General features: G+C 40.6%; 1 protein-coding gene across 1 annotated transcript in view; it reads left to right on the forward strand.

Annotated features, from left to right (window-relative positions):
- Window positions 1-23,205, forward strand: part of NELL1 (neural EGFL like 1) — a 534,303-nt gene that overhangs the window by 352,389 nt on the left and 158,709 nt on the right. The window contains exon 15 of the mRNA XM_066619143.1: window positions 3,788-3,910. Within this exon, the coding sequence (XP_066475240.1) occupies window positions 3,788-3,910 (123 nt within the window). The remainder of the gene's footprint in view (window positions 1-3,787; window positions 3,911-23,205) is intronic.

Below are 23,205 nucleotides of genomic sequence, written 5' to 3' on the forward strand. Positions count from 1 at the left end.
AGTGCTGGCAAGTCCCCAAACTGACCCCTGCCTGGCCCATTCCCCACCCCAATCTGCCCACATTCCTCTTCCGAACCACCTCGCCACTGGCTTACCAGTGAGAGAAGAGGATGGTGGAGATCTGCAGCCTTCTGGCCCTGTAAGTTATCTCTAGTCATTTGCACTGGTGTGGCTGGCCTGCAGAACAGTGGAGCAGCTTTTGTGCCTTCAACCCAGGACAGATCGAGAGATCTGTCATTGTAAGTCTTGGATAGAATTGGGTCAAAAGGCACCTGGTATTTAAAGTATAGGAAAGTGTGTGTTTGCACATACTGCTGCATGTTTCTGTGGTCCTTCCTTCTAACCTGAACCCATTTCTGCCCAACCCACAGGTGTACACATTTGATCCCTGTTGTTGGGCAGAAGTGCCTTAAAGATACCCCTTTTGAGCTGAAAGACAACACAGGTGAAGTTTCCATAGCACTGTTCTGCATTTGACAAACTGCAGTGCTGTGCACATGTACTGTATATATGACTCTAGTTTTCTTTTTTCTAACATTAGTAGAGCAGTAGTTTCTAGCATTAGTAGAGCAGTAGTTGCCCTTTAGGAAATAAGGAAAATCTTTAGGTATACAGCTTATACCTTTGTAGTATATATCTGTAGAATTTTGAATTGCTTTTCACTTTGATTTACAACACAACACATTTATTACACGCAAATACAGCTTGGTGAAGGATTCAGATGACATCAGCAAAGATATAAATTCTCCATTTTTAAAAAATATAAAATATTTATTTACATATGGGCTGTAAAGGCAGCATACACTCTAATTCATAAACAGGATATTGTGGGGAGAGCAGGTGAACTTTACTACTCAAGTGCCCACTTAAAAGTTCAGGCAATAGCAAATGGTGTCATATTATATAAGCAGTTTGGCACTTTGGGTCTGGAGATTCATACAGTTGCCATACCAAAATGTGCCCTTCCAAATTCCATATATGAGCAGAGTTTTAATAATATGCAGCTGGAAGACAGCACATTAGACATCTGCTGCAGTGCTTTTACTGCAAGACTGGAAGTCCCCACCTGCAGCATCCATGGCAGTTGTGCCTCTGGCCTCTCTCTAATAATCTCTGGTGATAAAGGTTCTATCATTTCCCCAGCTGCTTGGCCCATTGTCCATCTGGTACAGTTACAAAGCTTGTTCCCTAATAGTTGTCCTATTTGCATTCTGTTGATCCTTGATCCAGTTCTTTTCTAGTGTCGGGTGACAGAAGTTCCAACTTCTTCATGACGAGCATTTTGATGTATACAGTTCTAAAACTGTTTTATTATCTCCACTTAATCTTCTTTCTCTCAGCTAAAGAAGCCTATTTTTTCCAATTATTGTCCCCGTATAATGTATATTCCAAAACCTTTGCTACTGTCCTCTGAGTCCTTCAGCAAGCTGACAGTTTTGCATAATAAAAATACTCATATTGTAAATCAAAGTGAAAGCAATGCAAAATTATATAGAAAATCCTCACTAGGCTGAATAGCATGTCAGTAATAACTACAGGTAGCTTGGAGATACAATTGTTTTCCGGACACACTTTGAAATGATAGTGATCTTCATTTTAGGAACCTTAGAGTATTCAGTCTTGATAGGTATGCAATTTGTTGCAAGTTTCTTTCACTTCCCAGTTACTTTTCAGTTGTTCCTCTGAGGTTCCAACTCTGTGTTTCTTTAAACCAGGGGTCTTCAAACTTTTGGCCATAGGGCTGCATCAAATATCTGGCACAGTGTAGAGGGCCAGAAAAAAAATTTAAATATAACATTTATATAAATAAATTAGAGCTGGAACTTAGATGAGAGAATACATGAATGAATGGGCTCATTCATTCAACCTCTCTGGTCCTTAGAACACCCTCCAGATGCAACCAGAGCACAGCTCCAATCATGTTTGGCCAAGTGGGCCAGAGGCTTTCAGGGAACAAGAAGCTGGCCGCGGGCCAGATAGAGGCTTGCTGCGGGCCGCATTTGGCCCCTGGGTTGGGGTTTGGAGACCCCTGCTTTAAACCTATCTGCAGCAGATAGGTTTAAGAAGGAAACAGGCTGGGACTGATCCTTTGTAGCCCTGAACCACTATGGGGGGTCAGAAATCATCATAAGAACATAGTGTGCCATGAGAGGAAGCTTAGTGATGTTCATCTCCACTGGTTTTTTCCCTCCACTGGTGCAAATACCGCCAAAGAAGCAACTTGTCCCCAAGTGGTGATTTGTTGCAGTCATTGCTTTGTGGGCAAAGTGTAGCTTGGGAGAGATCATTTTTTTTTTTTTTTTTTTGCCATAAAAGAAGATGGAGAGGGAAAGCAGTAAGCCTTGACTCATGGTGTACTATGCCAAATCAGCTCCACCATGACTCTTCGGGCTCTTAAAATAACTGTTTCTAGTCTACTTCCTATAAACCTGTTTCCTGTTAAAGACGGGTTTAAATCCAAGTAATCAAAATTATTAGTTTCATGGAATATAGGGAAGATTTTATCAGAGAATTCACTTTAACCGTTCAAGTTGTAAATTCAACCAGTATCAATGCACTATTTCAGTGTTTCTCAAACTGTGGGTCGGGACCCACTAGGTGGGTCGCAAGCCAATTTCAGATGGGTCCCCATTCATTTCAATATTTTATTTTTTGTATATTAGACATGATGCTACCATGGTATGTGATTGCATTGAAGAAAATGTTACAAACCTGTACTTTTGACAAGCTACTATTTATATTCTTTTAACAATGATAGTAAATGGGTAGGAGTGCAGCCTAGGATTGTTAAAAATTGTCCTGCTTGATGACATCATGTCCAGTGGGTCCCGACAGATTCTCATTCTAAAAAGTGGGTCCCAGTGCTAAATGTGTGAGAACCACTGCACTATTTATTGAAAGGCCATGTGTTGCAACAGATATGTTGGGTTTTTCCACTTGGGAAAATTGGATCAAATGGTTGGTTTACTACACTTGGAATTCTAGTTATTTTCTCTTCCTCTCCCATCAAATGCTGACCCTTCATCAGTCCAGGTGACGAAGCCAGCCAGAAGGATGTATCCTCCTCTCTCCTATAAAGTAGTGACAGCAGGGTCAATGACAAAATGCTACTCCAGTCAGCTTTATCATGACTGTGCTGAGGGAAGATTTTACTTCCGATGGAACAGGAAGAAGAACCTCTGTTTCTCTTTCTCTTCTGTCCAACTGAGAGGAGTCAGTTTCTCCCACTATGATGTGGGGAAGAATTTTCTTCTTATTGAAACCTTGTTTGTTGATCTTAGAGCTATTTAAGAACTTAAAGGCTGACTTGCCACCTCAAACTGTCTTCTTCCTTCTGCACCAAAGGCAGGGAAATATATTCACCCATCCCCAATGAGAATGCCAGACACACCATTGAAAGGTATGTGAATGTGTGCAGACCAACATCCCATGAATCCAGTGAGTAAAATATATCAGAAATAGCACACATGTTGAAAGTTGCTGTGGAGCTAAGTCTCAACATTTATCACTAGACAGAATTCTGGTCCTACTCAATTCTGATTATCTGATTATACAAGGTATATTTTGCCTCTCTAAAATAAATGAACTGATCTGCCATGAATTATGGTCTGGAATTGAAGCAGCCAATGCTGGGCTTCTCCACCTAATGCCTGTTTTTCTATGCATTGCTGTTGTAGCAAACCAGTTATTAGTTGTAACTCACTTTTGAAACGTCACATTAGCAAGCTGAAAGTTCCCGTTTTTGTCTCACCTTTCCCTCACTTTCTCTTGCATTGTTTTCTTGCAGAGCGTGATGAATGTGACAGCGGACAGCGCAGTTGTGATGAGAATGCAATCTGTACTAACACAGTCAGGGGGCATAGCTGCACCTGCAAACCTGGATACGTGGGGAATGGGACCATCTGCCGAGGTGGGTCTGTTGCTCTAAGAACTTCACAGAAAAAGTAGATACTATTAATATTTCTTGACAGTTGCCTACATTCAGGCAGCTCATGATGCTGTTTTGTGTTAGAGATGCACTGTCTGATTTATCATCTGGCAACTATAACATTCACAGACATTATGAGAACTGATCTGTGCATAATTTACTACTCAAGGAAGGTATTTGGGGAGAGTTAAACTGTTCAGTTTATAGCTTGTGAATGAGACTGTTTTGCATAGTTTATTAACTTTTTCATTGTTGTATGAGTGCTACGATACAATGGATTCCCCCTGTCATCTTTGGGGCTAGGTGCATGTGGCTTTTAAGCTAGAATACTTCTCTTTTTAAAAAGATCCATGTGGTTTTTAAACTCTACCTATCATTTTCTTTTATAGTAGAATAAGCTGCCAAGAGCTACTGAATGTGAGGAGTTATTATTTTTGTTCTTGATGCAGTTTGTTTTACAGTAGATTAATAAGCTGGGTGTCTGCATTTCAGAGATATCACTGCTGTTGTAGAGCTTGAGTAGACTATAAAATATACATCGTATGATATTGGTTTGTATACAGTAATATGATGGTTTAATGTTGTTCACTTTTTCTAAGGAAAGATTAGGCTCTTTTACCAAGATGTTATAGAAAATATATACCACTCAGTGGTCCAGTGGCTGACTCATGCCTATAATCTTGCAATATTAATCAGGATGTTGTTCCCTGTTTTGCCTTTTACTGTTATTACCCTTGAGGGAAAATGCATAGAAAGAGCTCTTACTGGTCTTTTAGGTACTTACCACTTTCTTGCTTTCTAGGCAGTTGCAAAAGCTAAGTTGTTGGCTAACTATTGCTTGTGCATAAACATGATCTGATTGGGAGAACAAGTTTCACAATTAAGATTCCATGTGGAGGCTTACCTAGAGAGTCATTTGCAAGCTGACTTCTAGATGAGACACTGCTGTTTGAAGTCTTTCAGCTAGTTAGTAAATGAACATGCAAAGCAATGGGAGTTCTAACTGCTCCTAGGAACACTGGAAGGGTTCTCATACTGAGTCACATCCTTGGTTTGTCGCATAGGTCAGTATCCTGACTGGCAGCCACTCTCTAGGGTTTCAAACACAGGTTCTTAGCCTCTGGAAACGGCAGAGATTGAGTCTAGGACCTTCTGCATGCAAAGCATGTACTCTTCAAAGCATGCAAGCTATGACTCTATCCCTGATCTCCTGCCAGGGCTACATAAATAAATAAGATTTTAGAGGGCCTTTGCTAATGCAAACCCTGTTCACTGTAATACTGAACTGACAGCCTGAATCAATTATATATATTTATCACATATTCTCTCATGGTCTGATCTGAAGATGTTTGAGGCACCAAACTTTCTGAGGCTTTATAGACCTGGGTGTAGTAAGTGCTTGAATGGTAGGCCACTTGGGAACCCTGTGTGCATTGCCTTGAGTTCCAAGATGGAAGAAAGGTGGCATATATATTATGCGGCATTTTCCTTTCAGCTACGCTTTCTGATGGAAAGTGCTTGTTAACCTCCCCTGAGTTTTAAAGGTGGCTTGTATATGACAAGTAGGCAACTGAAGAATGTACAACTATATAAGTGTAGTTAAGCTTTACAAGAACTCTGTGGTTAAAATTCACAGTGGCGCTGAATTTGACCTGTCAGTTTGAAACCTTCTTGTTAAAGCTGCTTGTAATTTTTATTTTTTGCAACTAAAATCCCAAGGCAGGTAATGGCACTGTAGTTTTTTCAGTAACTTTAACTGTCTTTGTTCATTATGATCATGCAAGGAAGTGATGTCATACTTAACTTATTCAGTATGGGTAGAGGTGTTTTTAAACCTCTCGGAGTTGATGATGAGGATCCTCTTAGCTACTTTGAGCACCCGGCAGGGAGAGAATCTTGTACAAATCCTGTAAATTAAATAAATAAATAAATAAATAAATAAATAAATAAATAAGCATTTTATTTTTTCACAGTTTTTGTTTTTTTCCCAGAAGGAGAAGTGGTGTTACGTGTTTTTGTTCCAAGATTGCATGTTTATAAATTATAATGATAAATTATAATAACTTTAAAAGTATACTATGTTGATAGTATCGTGTCAGCAAATGCATCCATTACCCATGCACCACCCCATCCCAACCCTATCCATCTCATTATTTAGTTTTCTAATTTCCCAGTGATTTTTCACAGATTTTGTGTGTTTTTTTAAAATTTGTTTGGTTTTTTACAAAAATGAGAAATGCAGAAAGTGGTGTTACGTGTTTTTATTTCGTTATCACCGAAAATCACACCTCTAAGTAAAGGGTACAAATTTGCTGTTGGAAGATAGCAGCAATCATTGAAGAGGGAGCGGTCCCTGTAGGACTAATCTTTTGTTAGACATGCTCTCTGCTTCCCTGAGCAGTGAGAGGTTCTAGGGTCAGTGCTGACTAGTTCCTGGCTTCCTTTCCAGGAAAGATCACTGGAGGAATATGGTGTTTTTAGAATATTGGGTTAATTTACAAATACACAGGCTGATCATTGAATGGAGTAGAAAGCAGAGCATCCTTATAACAATTTACCTGCACCCTCAAAGGTGCTGCTAGTCCTCGGCTTCTCTCTCTCTCTCAGCTTCTATTCTAGTATCTGGAATTCCTTTATCTTCTCCATCCTGTCTCCTTTTTGGTTTTCTCCATATACATGCATCTCAGCCCAGCAGGTTAAGTTTACTTCTGAAACCTGGAAGTGGCTTATAGAGGTTACTAAGGGCCATTCTGAGGCCCACGGAAGCCTGTAGAATGGGTTGCCAGACAAGAAGAGACCTCCGGAGGCTCAAGTAAGTAATGGGACTACTCCTATTTGGAGCCAAATTGGTGCAAGGGCAGGCGAAAGGGACCAGATGGCAACCTATCGTGCTTGAATTTGTGACCTACACTTTGGAATATGGTGGTATAGATCTAATAAGGCACAGTCTAGCTGGAATTAAGCATTAACTTTCATGCATTTCAGTAACAAGAGGAATAGCCCATTTCTAACCTGCACTGGAGCAGGAAGGCTGACTGGCTTGCACTGTATCCAGATCAGGGTATGAGGTGGATCCCATGCAACGCAAAGTAAGGGATTTATTTCCCATTATCCCATGTTGCATGGCAGACATCTCAATGGGGCTACTCAGATTTGCACCATCAAACTCACTGGCACAAATACGAGCAGCTTGATATAAACATTGGGCTGCTTGGGAGGGGGGTTAGGATCCAGCCTAAGTGCCAGAGGCCAGTCCCACCCCCCTCCTGGGCCCAGTCACCCACCAACCTGCCCTTCCCCTATTGAAAAACACCCCCATTTCGCCCTCTCTGCCCTTCCCAAGCCCCCACACCAGCCTCCCCAGGCCACTCATACTCCTTCTTCCAGGTCCGAACCTGGTGGGAGGAGGCCGCTGTCTGCTCCCAAGTCATTGCATTGCCTTATAGCATGTTTCTGACAGTCCCGGGCTGGCACAAGGGACTTGCATCGGCCCAAAGAGCACTCTGGTTTGTGCTCTTAAGCACATGCTTAGCTTCTTCAATGAAATCAGTGGGACTTTAAATCGCTTAACTATGTTATGTCCCTAGGTGGTGGTAATACCTTTGATTAAATAAAAAAGATATAGCTGTAAATAAAACTATTCATAAAAACAAACAGCAGCATGCCATATGATTTCCCCAGTGACAGGAATGAATGAATGTGCAAAGACTTCTGTGTAGTTTATCATAAATACTGCACACTAAAGACTTTCACTGTATGATTAAGGAAAAGATACTGTCAAACTGGATATATAAATTATCAGTAAAGAGAATAATATAAAAGCAAACAAAAATGTGTTGGCAATACTTAATGGATATAAGAATAGCAAAAAGCGCCACAAAGAGGCTCTGTTCGGCTCTGCCTAAGGGCAGATCTATCATACCTCTCTCTCTCTCACACACACACGCACGCGCGCGCGCGCGCGCATGCATGCAAGCCAATTTGCAACTCTATGTGGCTTCTTTAAACATTGTAGAAGTGAGGATGGGTTTATACTTCCGCCCCTAAACCACTTCCAAAGTTCTGTACTACCCCCCTAAACCAAAGGTTCTGCAAGGTGGAGAAAAATATGGGGACATGCATTTTATCCCTGGAATCTAATAGTGGCTTTTGTAGGGGTGTTTGTAATTTATATCAGAAATCAGCATGGGGAGAAAGACATAAATGCCATTCCTTCAGTGCCACTTCCCCAATCTGCAAAACATCTCTCTGATGCTGCTAATTACTATAAATAAAAACAGGATATCCTAATCAGTGCTGATCTCCCTCATCATGTCTGTTTGAGTTCAAAGTTTAGATTCACTTTTCTTCAGCAAAAGAATCTATCTTTGGTCTATGGTGCTCTGCAAAGTGCCATGTGCATTGATAGCACCTTGTTAGAAGCCCTGGTGATATGGGAGCTTGGCAGTGTAGCCCCAGGGAAAGGAAACACTGGAGTGGGAAGTAGTTGATGGAAAAGTGAATCCTGTAAATGGAAGGATATTTTATTTCATTTCTCTCCATGTCTCGCTTCATCTGTATTTTAGATTGTGCACCTATGGACAGGAACCTGTTCGTTTGACTTTTGTACAGTGCCTACTGTATGTTAGGGACTTGGATAAGCAAGAAAAATAATTTACTAACAACCTGGTAATTTCCTAGCATGTTTAAAACAGTTGTGTTATTTCTCATTGGAAACATCAGATCAACATCTAATTGGAAACAGGACAGTTGGAACAAACTCTCCAATATATACCAGTGCCTAGTAAAGTAAATGTATCAGTTTGTTCAACATTTGCACAGTTAGCTAGTCATAAAGAATCTGCTAGGAGAGAACCAGTTACATTTCCATCTCTTTCCATGTGACCTTGGACAAATGACATTACAAGGCATGTCATCCAATGGCTGTCATGACACTTGAAGTAATGTCAGAAAGGGTGCTTAGAATATAAATGAATCTGGTCTCACTGTAAGAAGTACATTGTATATTAATGATCCAGAAGTAAACAAATTACAAAACAAAAAACCTTTCTTAGAAGAGATGTCGAAAGAGATAAGAGGGTGAACAGGAAATGGAATCAGGCATTCCCCTGTATCTGCGGGGGTTCCTTTCCAGGGGGCTCATTGATACTGAAACTGCTGCTATAGGGGAACCTATGAAAATGGCAGCCCCTTCCCCCCCCCCTCATAACCTTAGTTTTTGTTTAGTAGCTCTGGAAAAGCAGGTGTTTCTTGCCTTAACAAATCAACAGTCTTCCTGAACTGAAACCTGCACGTCCCAATCTTCAGTTTAGCAAGAATGTTGTTGTATTAAAGCAAGAAACACCTGTGCTTCCAGTGCTACTAAACAAAAATGAAGGTGCAGTAACATGTATAGGGCTCAGGGTCGTCGTCCCCCCGACATCTGTGGATAACTTAATCCGCAGTTACAAAATGTACCTATTTGATAATTGATAGCACAGATGACGAAATGCTAGGCCTAGAACTGATCAGATCGTTGGCCCTTTTTTTCCTCCCAGAAGTAACAAGTGAAATTACCCACTTTTGGCCCTGACAGCTTTACTGATGTGAAGACAGAGGAGAGAAAATGGTGAGCACACCATTTTTGTTCCAGAGGCCCAGCTCAAATGTATACCCCTTTGAAGTATCTGTTTTGTAATGATCAAATATGAGTTTTCACAGTATCCTTAAATCTGACTGCATAGCATTGACCGAATCAGATATAGAGACAGTAACTTGCTTAATACATTGTCACAAATACAATATATGATGGCAGTAAAAAAAGAAAAGCATCTACTTCAAGCAGTAAAAAAATGAAAAACTGCTAGCAGTCTTGTTTATACTGTATTTTAAAACTTTCCCATTCAAGTTACCTAATTGCAGTTTTCATGTTTGACAAAGTACTGTCCTTCATGTCAGCTGGTGACCCTGATGGATTTCTCTTTTTACTATAGCAAGGCTGTATTGATTGAGGTTTCTGGTTTCATTTCACTAAGCATATTTCTTGTCCTAAAGAAATCTCTAGCACAGTGACCTCAGCCGCTCTTGCTTTCTGACTGTGTTCTGTTCCATTGTGGAGTTGGTGGGCTCAACAACTGCAGCTGGCACAGCAACGGTGTGGATTTGTCTTGTTTATGGACACATTTACCTGAAATGTACCTGCTTAGCTCACAGCTGCCACTAAAACTTGTTCTACTTCTTATCAAATTTGTTGTGATTCATAGTCTCTTCTGAGTTCCAGCAATATGACAATTGGCTATATTCTTTACAGGAATAGTTGTCATACATTTTTTTACTGATTTTTTGTAAGAATTATAAATCTCTCTCTCTCTCTGTCTCTGTCTCTCTCTCTCTCTCTCTCTCTCTCTCTCTCTCTCTCTCTCTCTCTCTCTCTCCGAACCACAGATCCAAACATTTGTTACTTCAAATCAGGAAATGCTTTCCTGCATTTTATTCAGCCTGGCCAAGTAAATCAATTGTTTGAATTGCCCAGCCAGCAGAGAAACACATAGCAACACAATTGTGCATTGGATTCCCCTGATCCCCAACAAGCATCTATTAAGAACTGTTTTTAATGTTCTTTAGGGAATGTATCATACCCTCCAATGCCTGGCAGCTGTTGATTCTACCTTAACTTGGTTGTTCATTCAATCTGGCAACAGAAGAAATTCTCCTTTTAGAGGGTTTCACCTAGTTTCCCATTTGCTTTATCTGTAGCCAGATCACTGCACTACAAGGGACTGGGTAGTTGTGGCTTCCAACTTGTGCAGGCCGGCCTGGTTTTCCGTGTTGTAGACTCCCTGGAAAGACTCTTGCATGGCAGTAAGAACATGGCTGTGGTCATTTCATGCACACAGTTATGCTAGTGTAATTTTCCCTTTATTTTGAGGGTCAAGTACCTGTTTGTCTAAGAGCAGGACCAGTGGTGTTGACGGAGTTTATCAGCCTATGCCACCAGACCAGACCCCCTGACTCCATTGTGCTCCATAGCCACGATCTCTGGCTGTTTAACACTTTTCCCATTTAACACTTGTCTGCAGAGGCATGCAGTGAATCCAAGAATATTCTTTCTCCATGTGATCTGGAACTCTGCCTTTCCACAATTTTTGACTGCCTCAGGAAGGCTATGGGCTCGAGAATACAAGAATAATTTAGAAATTATTCTTCCTTTCTAATAGCTGTATTTTAGTTCAAACTTAGTATTTCCATTGCTGGGATGGAGAGGTCATGCATTTCCAAGCCCAATCTTCAGATAACTAAAACCTACTGCCCATCTCTGGAACACACACCTCTTGGACAGTAGCAGCCCTAACAATACGTGAAACTGTTCAGTCTCTTTATTGCTTACCCCGTCACAGACTGAGGCACAAACGTTTACTGAAATTTTTCATAACCCTCACTCTTTTCGTGAAATCTTTTTGGCTTTTGTCCCAAGAAATATATGCACGCTTGCTTACTGGAAATGTGCATTTTTGCACATAGTCGGATCTGCTAGCTTCAAAATGACTGAATTTTCATTTCAAGCTGATGTTTAAGTGATTGGTTTTGATACTTATTCTGTACACAGAATGACTGCATGGTTCATGATAAAGCATGCCTCACTGTGCTCTAGATTGTGGTTAGTAATTCTTTATGCAATAATGAAATAATGCACCCAAAACAGACTTAATTAAACTACATTTAAAACTGAGAAATCAAGGCAAGAATTACTGTAAAAAACAACAACAAACAAAAACTCCCAGAAATCTTACATTGAATTATATTGATTCAGCAGCTAAAGTCTGAAGTAAAATTGAAAAGATACCTATTATTTTATTTATAGTACTTTGCCCTTCATCATCAAAGAATATGAAGGTTAATTTTAAGCAGTATCTACAGATGTGATCAGTATGCACACAGAGGAATCTAAAAAGAAATCTCTTTGTTCCAGAGACTTCACATGGATTTGTTTGAAGCTGTATGTCTAAGGAACTTAAATGCTAGTTCATTGTTTTTGTTACCATTTTTAGAGTAGCAACACTAGTTTTTGTTTGTAATCTGCAGAGCTTTGCCTTTGCTTCACATTGATGTGTTTATTCTTGGTGGACTTCCATGATTGCTAAATTATTTGATTCATAAACTCCTCAGAATGATGACACAGAACTGAAATATTAGCATTATTATTTCCATCTTCAAGAAGACATAAAAATCAGGCCCGCAAGATTAAGCTCATTAGTTTTAATTGAAGATGTTGTTAAGTTCTATTCAAAATTTGTTGTACACAGAATCATAGTTTGGACATACATACATAATGTTTTAGCAGAGCAGCAGACTAGGGCAATCTTCTTGATACTATACAACTGCTTAACTCTAAATCATCTTAACATAAAATACTTTGACTCAAGTCTGTTTCAATTTGCAGCCTTTGTCAGTCTGAAGGCAAACTTTGATTCTCCTAATAAAGGAAAACTGTGGATTAAATTTCTCCGTACTAATATTGAACAAAGACTTAGTACTTGCTCCAAGCATTGTCCAATAGTTAAAGTGAATGAACAGTCTCAGCAGGTCCAGATACAAAAGACATAGAGCTTATGGTGGAGGAGGGCATGCATTGTCTCCCCTCAGTGAGAAGGAATTTGTAACAGAATTAAAGGATGAGAATTCTTTCCACCAATGGTGACTCCAATGAAGTGTTCAGTTCTTCTTTGTGCAGTTGATATGGTCATTTTATGGCAGTGGTTCCCAACCTTTAGGACAGTGGTTCTCACACATTTAGCACCAGGACCCACTTGTTAGAATGAGAATCTGTCGGGACCTACCAGAAGTGATGTCGTGACCGGAAGTGACATAATCAAGCAGGAAAATTTTTAACAATCCTAGGCTGCAATACTATCCACACTTACCCAGGAGTAAGCTCCATTGACTATTATTGTTAAAAGTATATGCATAGTAACCTGTTAAAAGTACAGATCTGTACATTTTCCCAAATGCAATCACATACCAGATGGCATCAAATCTAACAGATTCAAAATAAAACATTGAAATGAATGGGGACCCACCTGAAATTGGTTCACAACCCACTTAGTTGGTCCCAACCCACAGTTTGAGAAACACTGCTTTAGGAGATGGCAGACCACTGAGGCAAAAATTTGAATTGTTGTGAACCACATCAACTGGGTGGGTGACCCCAGAAGTGATGGGTGCGGAGGAACAGCCTGGAGTTGCATGGGATGACACCATGCAATGGGGGTGACAGCCACACTGGGTATCACACCCGCTTAGAATGCCTCCAATAGAAGCACTTATTAAAAACCAAAGGCCGGCCTTTTTTTTCCTGAGACCTCATGGACCACTTTTCAGGTTCTCATGGCCCTTCTGTGGTCTGAGAACTACAGGTTGGGAACCACTGTTTTATAGCATGTGCATATGGTCCGAAGGCATCTGCTCTCAGACTTGGGGTACAATATATTTTTAAACAAAATTAGTTAATCAGAAATTATTTTAAGTCATTGTTTTTTGTAGGAAGCCAGAAATAAAAATATGCATGGGGGATTAATGGCTGTATTAGGCTGTAGAATAATTAGATCCTACTGTTACCTGGGGTTTTTTTTTTTTAATTAAAGAAGCAGATGGTGCAAACATTTATTATACTGTTAGACTAAAGGCAGAACAGTCAATTAATGCCACCTGAAGATTCTGGAGGCAATAAGGGACAGGCAGCTTTTGTTCTGTCTCAGAAATGCTTGTGGTCAAAGCATATCCACAAATCTTTTTGGAACTAAGATTGGGGAGCATTTTGTATCAATTAATTTTGAAATAATTAAAAATATTAATTTTGCTGAAAATTTCCCTTCTCCTCCCTAGCCACTACTTAGTTGGAAACTGGGATGCTATCCATTGAAAGGGGAGTACATGTTTGTATCTTTAATTACTGGATAAAAATGTTAGCTCCAGGTTTCCTGAGCTTTATATTAGAACAATATTTAATTATACTTGAAATGAGATCTCTTGGTACCTCAGCTCATTTCTGTAGATCTCTTATTAATCCTCTTGAAAAGTTGAGTCTTTAGTAGCAAAAGTCAAATTTAAAAATACAATGAAGGTTTCCTTTATACAATCCAAGATGTCAAAATTGAATTCTGTGAAGGTCACCCCCAAGTATCATGTTATTAAAACATCATCATGTGAAAGCTTCTTCTCAATTCTTCCACATATCAAGTTAGGAGAAATATGGTCCTTTTCCAACAATTGACCATAGCTGTCAGGAAAATTACAATGTGAAGCATGGAGCACAGGGAGGGAGTTCTTGGAAAAACAACCGCATTATTTACCACTTTATAGAAATATGGCTGCAATCCTAACCACTCTTTCCTGAGTGTAAGCCCCATTGAACAAAATAGGACTTACTTCTGAGTAGACCTGGTTAGGATTGTGCCCTATGTCTATCTACTTCAAGTGCTTTCTAACAGGAAAAGACCACTGAGCAAACTTGAAAAACATCCGCTAATATTGGATTATAATTTGCTAGTAATTAGAAAATTTACAGGTCTGACCCAAGACCTCCTAGTGCGTGTGGTGGCACACCAAACCTCCTCTCCTTACCCAGCAGCACACCAGTGGCACTCCCCCTCCCTCGTGGGTTAAAAAAGGGAGATAGGAATGGACTACAGAGAAAGTGTGGGGGATAGAAGAGTGATGGGCTAAAACAATCTCCTCAGACTTTCATTCCCATTAATTCATTCATTCCCATTCTCTTCTTGCTTTTTGAATTCATTGAGCAGGAGGAAGAGCAGTGAAAAACAGTGGATAGATGAACCATTGCCAGAATGGAAAAGGTTGCATCTTTTGTATTGTTTTGTTTTTAAATCGCAAAGGTGATTGACTTTTTTTATAATTACTGACTGTTGCTTTTCACATTATTGGTATTTTTCTCATTATAGCCTAATGATCTACCCAACAAAATCTCATTATTACTTACTAGGCAGTTCTGTCCTTTACATTCTTAATTTATGATTATAAGTTGGCAACCTTTAGTCTTGAAAGACTATGGTATCGCGCTCTGAAAGGTGGTTCTGGAACTGGAACAGCGTCTAGTGTGGCTGAAAAGGCCAATTCGGGAGTGACAATCCCTTCCACACTGGGAGCAAGTGCAGTCTGTCCCTGGTCTGTCTCCCTGGCTATGGGCCTTCCTTCTTTGCCTCTTAGCCTCAGACTGTTGGCCAAGTGTCTCTTCAAACTGGGAAAGGCCATGTTGCACAGCCTGCCTCCAAGCGGGCCGCTCAGAGGCCAGGGTTTCCCACTTGTTGAGGTCCACTCCTAAGGCCTTCAGATCCCTCTTGCAGATGTCCTTGTATCGCAGCTGTGGTCTACCTGTAGGGTGCTTTCCTTGCATGAGTTCTCCATAGAGGAGATCCTTTGGGATCCGGCCATCCGGTCATTCTCACGACATGACTGAGCTAATGCAGGCGTCTCTGTTTCAGCAGTGCATACATGCTAGGGATTCCAGCACGTTCCAGGATTGTGTTGTTTGGAACTTTGTCCTGCCGGGTGATGCTGAGAATTGTTCTTGTTGTTAATTTATGATGTTGTACATCATATTCACTAATAACAGTTCCATTATGACCAGCTGTTAACTTTTCATTGTTTGTGTAAAGTGAAATCTCACAAGGTAACCAACTAAAGTGCATCATCACTGAAGGCCTTAAGTGCTGGATTTAATTAAGTGGCCTTAATTTCTAGCTGGATGTTGATACAGGTATCCCTCACTGTTTGTCAAAATGGTCCTTCCTCCATATGATAATCCGAAAACTTTTATCTGATTATTTGGCGATTTTATCTAGCAAGAAAGTGAGCCTATTTCTAGCAAGAAATTGACTCTCTATTTTCTGCATTCTTTTAAGTAAATAAAACCCAAGGCTTAACTTTCACTTTTGTATTGTAGTAACTGAGCCTGCAATCCTAACCACACTTTCCTAAGAGTGAGCCTCACTGAACAAAATAGGACTTACTTTTGAGTAGACCTGGTCAGGATTGTGCCCTGAGAGATTTTAACTTCTGCAGATGTATCTACGGTTCAAGTTCAGTAAATTTTCATTATATTCATTAACACTGTCACCAAGAAACTATGCTAGCTGAAAGAAATTAGGCATGAAAATATAATTTTCTCACCAGTGAGGTCATTAGAAGAAAGAGAAGTCCCTCATATGTTGAAATGTGTCTTCTATTAATGTGTTATAAGAATTTGAATAAATTTCCAGTATTTTACATATTAACCTTTAGGAAGGGGTCTGGCATAAAAATCAAAACAAATACCTCAAAGCCAAAAGCCTCAGTTTTTCATTATATGTCAGCACGCCCTTCAATATTAGTTTTGGGCATGTTACATATTTGATCTCTGAGATGTGAGGCTGAGATGCAGCATCAAAGTGTGCCGGCATGAAATTCCCTCTCCCCCATTGCTTACCTGTGTGGGGTGCATTGTCGTTGCTTCCCCCCTTTTTTCCTTTTGGAGGGGTGAGGAAGTGAGTGTAGTTGTGTTTTTGTGCATGGGGTTTTGCTGAGGCAGAGTCCCTGTACTAAGAATTCTGAGAAGATAAGTGTTAACAAAATGTCTTGCCGTACATATTGTGAGGGAAAAGTGGTTGTTTGTGCAGAGTGCTCCTTTTGTGTGCCAACTGTCCCATGGTTCCCATCACCAAATTTCCCATCTGAGAGAGTATAACTGAGCTGTAGTCTCCTTGGCAGGAGTTTATATACTGAGGTTGGTGTGCTGTGATCGGCTCCACTGTGTAGTTCGAATCCAGCCCTCCATCGTAGGAAGGGCTGGCACTGCCCGCCTCTCTCTGAAGCTGCAGCTGTTGGGGGCTGGGTTAGGATATGGCATACATATGCTCCTCCTCATTCCTCTCACATTACACCCCAATCTCCTTTCTGTTTTAGCCTCTCCACTAACAGAGTGGTGCCTGTGTCTGTTGGTATGATGTTTTCCTGTTGTTATGCTGATGTCTGTGGTGCCTTTGTTGGTGGGCGGACTTCTGTGCAGGCAGGGCCTTGTCATGCTGGCATATGTGGAGATACAGTGTTATATCTCAAGAATTGAATTGGATTTCAAATCATGCAACTTGGTCCATTCATGGAAACGTGTTAGTTGATGTGTCTAAATACACATCACTGTTCTGATCACTCTCAACACCATTTTACTGTAGGAATACAGCAAATATTTGCGATTATTGTTTTCAGGAATGACAATTGCAGCATTTTAACTGTCTTGAACATAGCAATAGATACGATATAAGTGTGCAAGCATTATATAGCAATAGCTATTTATATTCATCCCTGACAGTCTTTATCAATGACTGTTTGCTAGTGTCTCATTTATCTCTTTCCAGATTGTGACTCTGGGGCTAGGGACCCATTCTTTCATTTAATTTGCTATGTAATGTGTTCTTTGAACATTTTTCTTTTGGTTGAAAAGCAGTATATAAATCACAATTATTAGAACTATTAATAGTTACCACTAGGATAGCAGTAGTTTTTGAATAATTATTCCAGATAAACAGAGACAAAAAAGCAATGTCTTGTTGTAAACAATATTGTACAGTTAAGCCCAATATGCATATTAGGGAAGGATATATAGTAACAACCCAGTTTGGAATTTAGTAGGGTCCTATGATAAACACTAGTTAGAATAATTTCACAGTAGCTAGCCAGCTTCTGTCCCTCTTCAGATACTGGTGCTTGAGCTGACATGCTCTTTGGCTAAATACCCCAGATATCCTTGCAATTCAGTATTTGTCTGGAGAGGTCAGTTGCTGCACATGTAGTGATTCCGTCCTGGATTTGGAAGGGTTCTAAATAATCGGTAGAGCTCTCTGCATGTTCACCACCAGCTCTCCCCAGAAAAGGTGTGTGGCTATCCAGTGCTGTCCTGTTTGCATCCTTCCATGTTTTGGTTCTGCATGAAGGACTAGTGTCCAAAGAGGGCTGTGCCTTTCATTTGGGAACCATGTGTAGGGCACAATCCTAACTCACTTTCCAGCACTGACATAAGGGCAATGCAGCTCCAAGGGAAGGGAATAAGTATTCCCTTACTTTGAGGAGGCCTCTGTGAATGCCACCCAACTGCAGGATGCGGCACATGCCCCATTGGCACCGCTATGCCAGTGCTGGAAAGTTGGTTAGGATTTGGGCCTAAGCCAAATTTCTTGCCTTGGAATGGATAGATAAAATGTGTTTGCTCCATTTTCACTCCATTCCCAGAAGGAGAGTTCCACTCATAGATGATCATAAAACGGCATGCAGTATTCTTTCTCTGACTTGGTTCATCATATTTATTTTATTTAAAATATTTACATTCTGCTTTTTCAAAAAAAAAAATAAATCAGAATGGCTTATGATATTAAAATACATAAAATATAGCATTAAAAACTTGCATAAAACAAGTACAATAAGTATGTAATTAAATAGCAGCATCCAGCATACTGTACATAATGTTTTCAAAATAAATAATAATCATGGAGCATGAAATTTAATTTAAAACTACAAACCACAGCACAAAAAAGAGAAGTCTTTAGAAGCAGTCTCAAAAACACTATAACCCAACCTAAACCTCCCCCTCACAATCTTTTCAAAAGCCTTGCAAAATAAATATGTCCTAAGTCCTTGCTGAAACTCCTTCAGAGATAGCATAGACCTTAATACAAAAGGGTGAGAATTCCACATTAGAGGTCCCACCAGAGATAAGGCCCTGCCTCTAGCCACCAGCCCTCCCACTTCTGTCAAGGATGGCACATAAAGCAAGGGTCCTTCAGAAGATCTTAGGGGGTGGGTCAGTATGGAAGGAGATGGTCCCTAAGGTATTTTGCTTCTGGACCAGGGGTGCCCAAACCCCGGCCCTGGGGCCACTTGCGGCCCTCAAGGCCTCTCAATGCGGCCCTCAGGGAGCCCCCAGTCTCCAATGAGCCTCTGGCCCTCTGGAGATTTGTTGGAGCCCGCACTGGCCCGACGCAACTGCTCTCAGCATGAGGGTGACTGTTTGTCCTCTCTCATGAGCTGTGGGATGAGGGCTCCCTCCACTGCTTGTTGTTTCATGTCTGTGATGCATTAGTGGCAGCAAAGGAAAGGCCAGCCTTACTTTGTGCAAGGCCCTTTAGCTATTGCAAGACTTTCATCCATTCAAATAAGTTCATCTTTAATATATTCATTTATGTAAACTTATGTAAATTTCTTCAAATTTTACATTAATTTACAAATGTAAATTAATTCTTTTTCCCCCGGCCCCTGACACAGTGTCAGAGAGATGATGTGGCCCTCCTGCCAAAAACTTTGGACACCCCTGTTCTAGACTAATAGAAAGGCTTTAAAGGTCAGAATCAGTCATTGAAGCTGCCGGAGCAATTGCCTGACAAAGTGAAACCACTGAGCTCCACCAACCAGATGTGCTGTCACATTCTGCACCAACTACAACTTCCAAACCATCTTCAAAGGCAGCCCCATGAGGAGTGTGTTACAGTAGCCCAATTGTTTTTTAACCAAGGTGTGGACCACTGTGGCACAATCGGGTTCAGCCTCAGCTAGTGCACCAATCAGAGGAAAAAGTTCCTCTGGTCACAACTTTCTCCTGTCCATGCAGGAGTAGCTGCAAAATCAGGACACCCAAACCGCATACCTGTTCCTTCAGAAGGAGTGCAATGCCATCCAGCACATGTAAACCATTTGATACCTGCATTGTGTTTTTTTCTGAATCAGGAGGATCTCTGTCTTGTCTAATAAGTTTCAGCTTATTAACCCACATCCGGTTGTCCACTGCCTCCAGGCAACGCTGTGGACTCTAGCAGCCTGCTTGGCATTTGATGAACAGGAAAGATAGAACTGTCATCAGCATACTAACATCCAAATCCCTGGATGACCTCTCCCCATAGTTTCATTTATATGTTGGAAAGCATGGGAGACAGAATGGAACTCTGTGCCATGCCACAGTTAATTGGCCACATTGCTGAACAGGAATCCCCCAGCACCACCTTCTGCAACCTATCAGCCAAGAAGGAGCAGAACCACCATGCACCAGTACCTCCTATCCCCAACACAGCCAAACACCCTAGGAGGACACCATGGTTATAAAAACCGCTGTGAAGTCCAACAGGGACACACACCTCTGAGGACCAGGTTAGGTCACCCACAGAGGCCACCTCTGTCCCAAAGCCTGGCTGGAAGACAGATTGAAAGGGATCCAGATTATCATTTTCCTGAGAATTCCTTGAAGCATGATACCACAACCCACTCAATCACCTTGCACAGAAAAGGAAGGTTCAAGACTGGCTGATGGTTGAGCCTCCAAAGGAAGAAGGAGGAGGCGGTGGGCAGCTTGCAAAGCTGCCACAGTCTTCTTTTCCAGGGTAACCTGGAAGTGACATCACAACGCCGCACAACATCACAATGTCACCGGGTTCCAGGGCCCATAGCTACGCTGTTGTGTTTGACAGCTCAGTTCCTTGACATGATCAACTCGTGAAAGTTTCAAATTATATGTATGAGTAGCCAAAGACTTGTAGAAGGTAGACATTTAGAATTTCTATTAGCAACTCAGCATTAGAGATGAAGAGAAGTTTTACCCTCAGTGCAACAGTGTCCTCCAAGTGCAGGGCTTTACTTTTTCCTGTAGGGCTTGAAAGAGAACAATTCAAATAGGTAGCAGAAAGGAAATGGTGCACCTGCAGGCATTGGGTGGGAGTTAAATTTGGTCTCTGCCCCAGGCCAAAGCTTCCAGTCATTAAGAATTGAGCTTTCTTCTGCATGCATAGCCCCATTCTTTGTTTCATACCTAGACTATAGCATAGTGTTGAGAACTAACAGTATTCCTACGTACACGCTCATGTACATCTGGAATGCTCATTTTTGGCATTAGGATTCTGAATTTATTTTCATCATATCTGGAGGAGGTATGCTAAGAATACTTGTAAATTTTACCTATGCCATCAAAGACGAATAGCCTGTTCTAGTATATTAGCCTTTGCAAATTTGTGAGTGACGAACTTTGTTCATATTGGGCACTTAAAACTGAAAATGAAACGTGCATATTAAAGATAGAGGAGATAATGTTGATATTTTATTATTTGTATCCAAGCTCTGAATTTTAATATTTTAAAAAAAATCATACAAACTGTGAAGAAATATGCAAAATGCCCTTATTAATAAAATAAGAATATTACTAATTTTGGGATGTAACTACCTGGCAAGTTATAGTGTCATTCATATAGTGTATAACTATTTTTTTTCATGTCACATTGTTTTTTCCCCCTGTCATTTTACTATAATGAGTACAGGCACCATTTAATATTAACTCTGAAATCCTCTCCACTGACCCATTTTCTGCTTGTTTGATTTTTTGCTAAGACAGTCAAGAAAAAAAACATGGTTGTCATTGTTACAATTTAAACAACACACATTTTTTGCAGTTTCAGGGTGCATTGGTTACACATTCTGCAGTTGAAATGTTTTGTCAGACAGAGCTCTGAAGGGTATTAGATTTGTTCTAACAGTTTTTTTTATTTATTTAAAAGGTTTATATCCTGTCTTTCCCATCCTGAAGCAAATGCTCAAGGTGGTTTACAAATACCATACTAAGAGTGCAATCCTAACCTGTGCTGGTACAGGCAGGCTACAGTGGCCTGCGCTGTATCCAGCACAGGTTAGAAGCAAGCTGGAGGTCACCTTGGGGTAAGGGAATATTTTTCCTTTACCTTGTGTCGAGCCCCAGCCTGCCTTATGGGGGTACTGTATTGTGCCAGCTACTGTATTTAGCTAGCGGAAATCCAAGCAACTTGTGTAATGCTGCCCAGGCTAGGGATGGGGGTTAGGATACAGCCCGCTTTCGTCACAGATCCCACCCCTCCTGGACCTGATCCACCCCTGCCCTGCCCTCACCCAAAACACCACTACCCATTCCCTTGAATGCCCTCCTGCCACTCCCTCTCACCTCCTGTGCCACCCACCTCAAACATACCTCCTCTGGCTGCCGCAAGGGCTGGCACAAGCCTCAGTGCTGTCCCAGCTGACTCCTGAGTTGGTGTGAATGTGCCTCACAACATGTTTGCAACACTTGCAAGCCAGTGCAGGGGATCAGAGCTAGCTTAAGAACCATTTTGGATTGGGCTGCCCAATGTACAATATGCTAAACAATAAATAAATTCTTATTAAGATCAATAAAATAATACAGAAAAATAACGGAAAAGAACAACCTTATGCATGTTTACTTAGAAGTAAGTCCCTCTGAGTTCAGTGTGGCTTACTCCCAAGTAGGTGCACATAAGATTGCAGCCTCTGCCTTGCCTGTTGCATGTTCCAAAATACAGCACAATCATTATTTGTCTTCTCTTAGCTGAGCCCTTGAAGCACTTTCTTTTATCCATGTACATTCTTTGTATTGGCTACCCAGGACTGAGAAAGAATCCCTTATTTTTTTGGCTCAGGCACTTGAAAGTTTGTGGTGATACCACCAGTTACTTGCTTGGAAAAACATTTATTTTAGAAGCTGACTGAAGTTTTAACTCACTTTTTATATGGCTCTTTGGCACAGTAATGAGGCTCATGACTGCAGAAATTTCCCAGTCTTAGAGTATTGTGGAAATGTAAGAAAGTAGAAACCTGCTTGTGGTATAAAAGTGATTTCTTTCAGCACAATTTATAAACTAGAATAAAGAAAACTTGAAAATATTCATTGATTTTTTTTCTCTTTACTGGGAAAGAACACCGCTAATTTTTTTTCATGGTTGCTAAAATCATTATTTTTTTAATCACCAGGGCTAGAGGCTGTAAATATTATGTAATCAGAGAAGTTATTGAATCCTACATTACCATCTCTTCAGTATGAGTCCGTAGTTCACTAATCAGCTATATTCAGTCATGTAGATGCTGCTCATTAAACTTTAGTAATTATATGTTTTGGAACGTCTGCCAGTGTTTTTAGTGAGAAATTCTTATGAATCAAAGGTAATTATGTTGGAGATGTCATTTATTTGCAGTTATGGTGTGGGAGGGGTGTTCATTTTTCCCCCCTTTTGCAGCTGTCATGGAGGAAATAACTGTACTGCACATTATGTTAAGGGAGGATTAGAAATGTGTTTAAAAGAAATAAAATTCAAACACACGCGTTTTGAATTGTATGTCTATAACCTGTCTCAAAGGAATCAGAGCAGATAATCATTGCAGCTTGGTGCAGCCTGTGACACCAGTCACCTTTTTTATTATTCTCATAGAACTACTTTGATAGTATGCCCTGATCA

The sequence above is a fragment of the Tiliqua scincoides genome, chromosome 1, assembly GCF_035046505.1.
Source record: "Tiliqua scincoides isolate rTilSci1 chromosome 1, rTilSci1.hap2, whole genome shotgun sequence".
Classification (NCBI taxonomy): Eukaryota; Metazoa; Chordata; class Lepidosauria; order Squamata; family Scincidae; genus Tiliqua; species Tiliqua scincoides.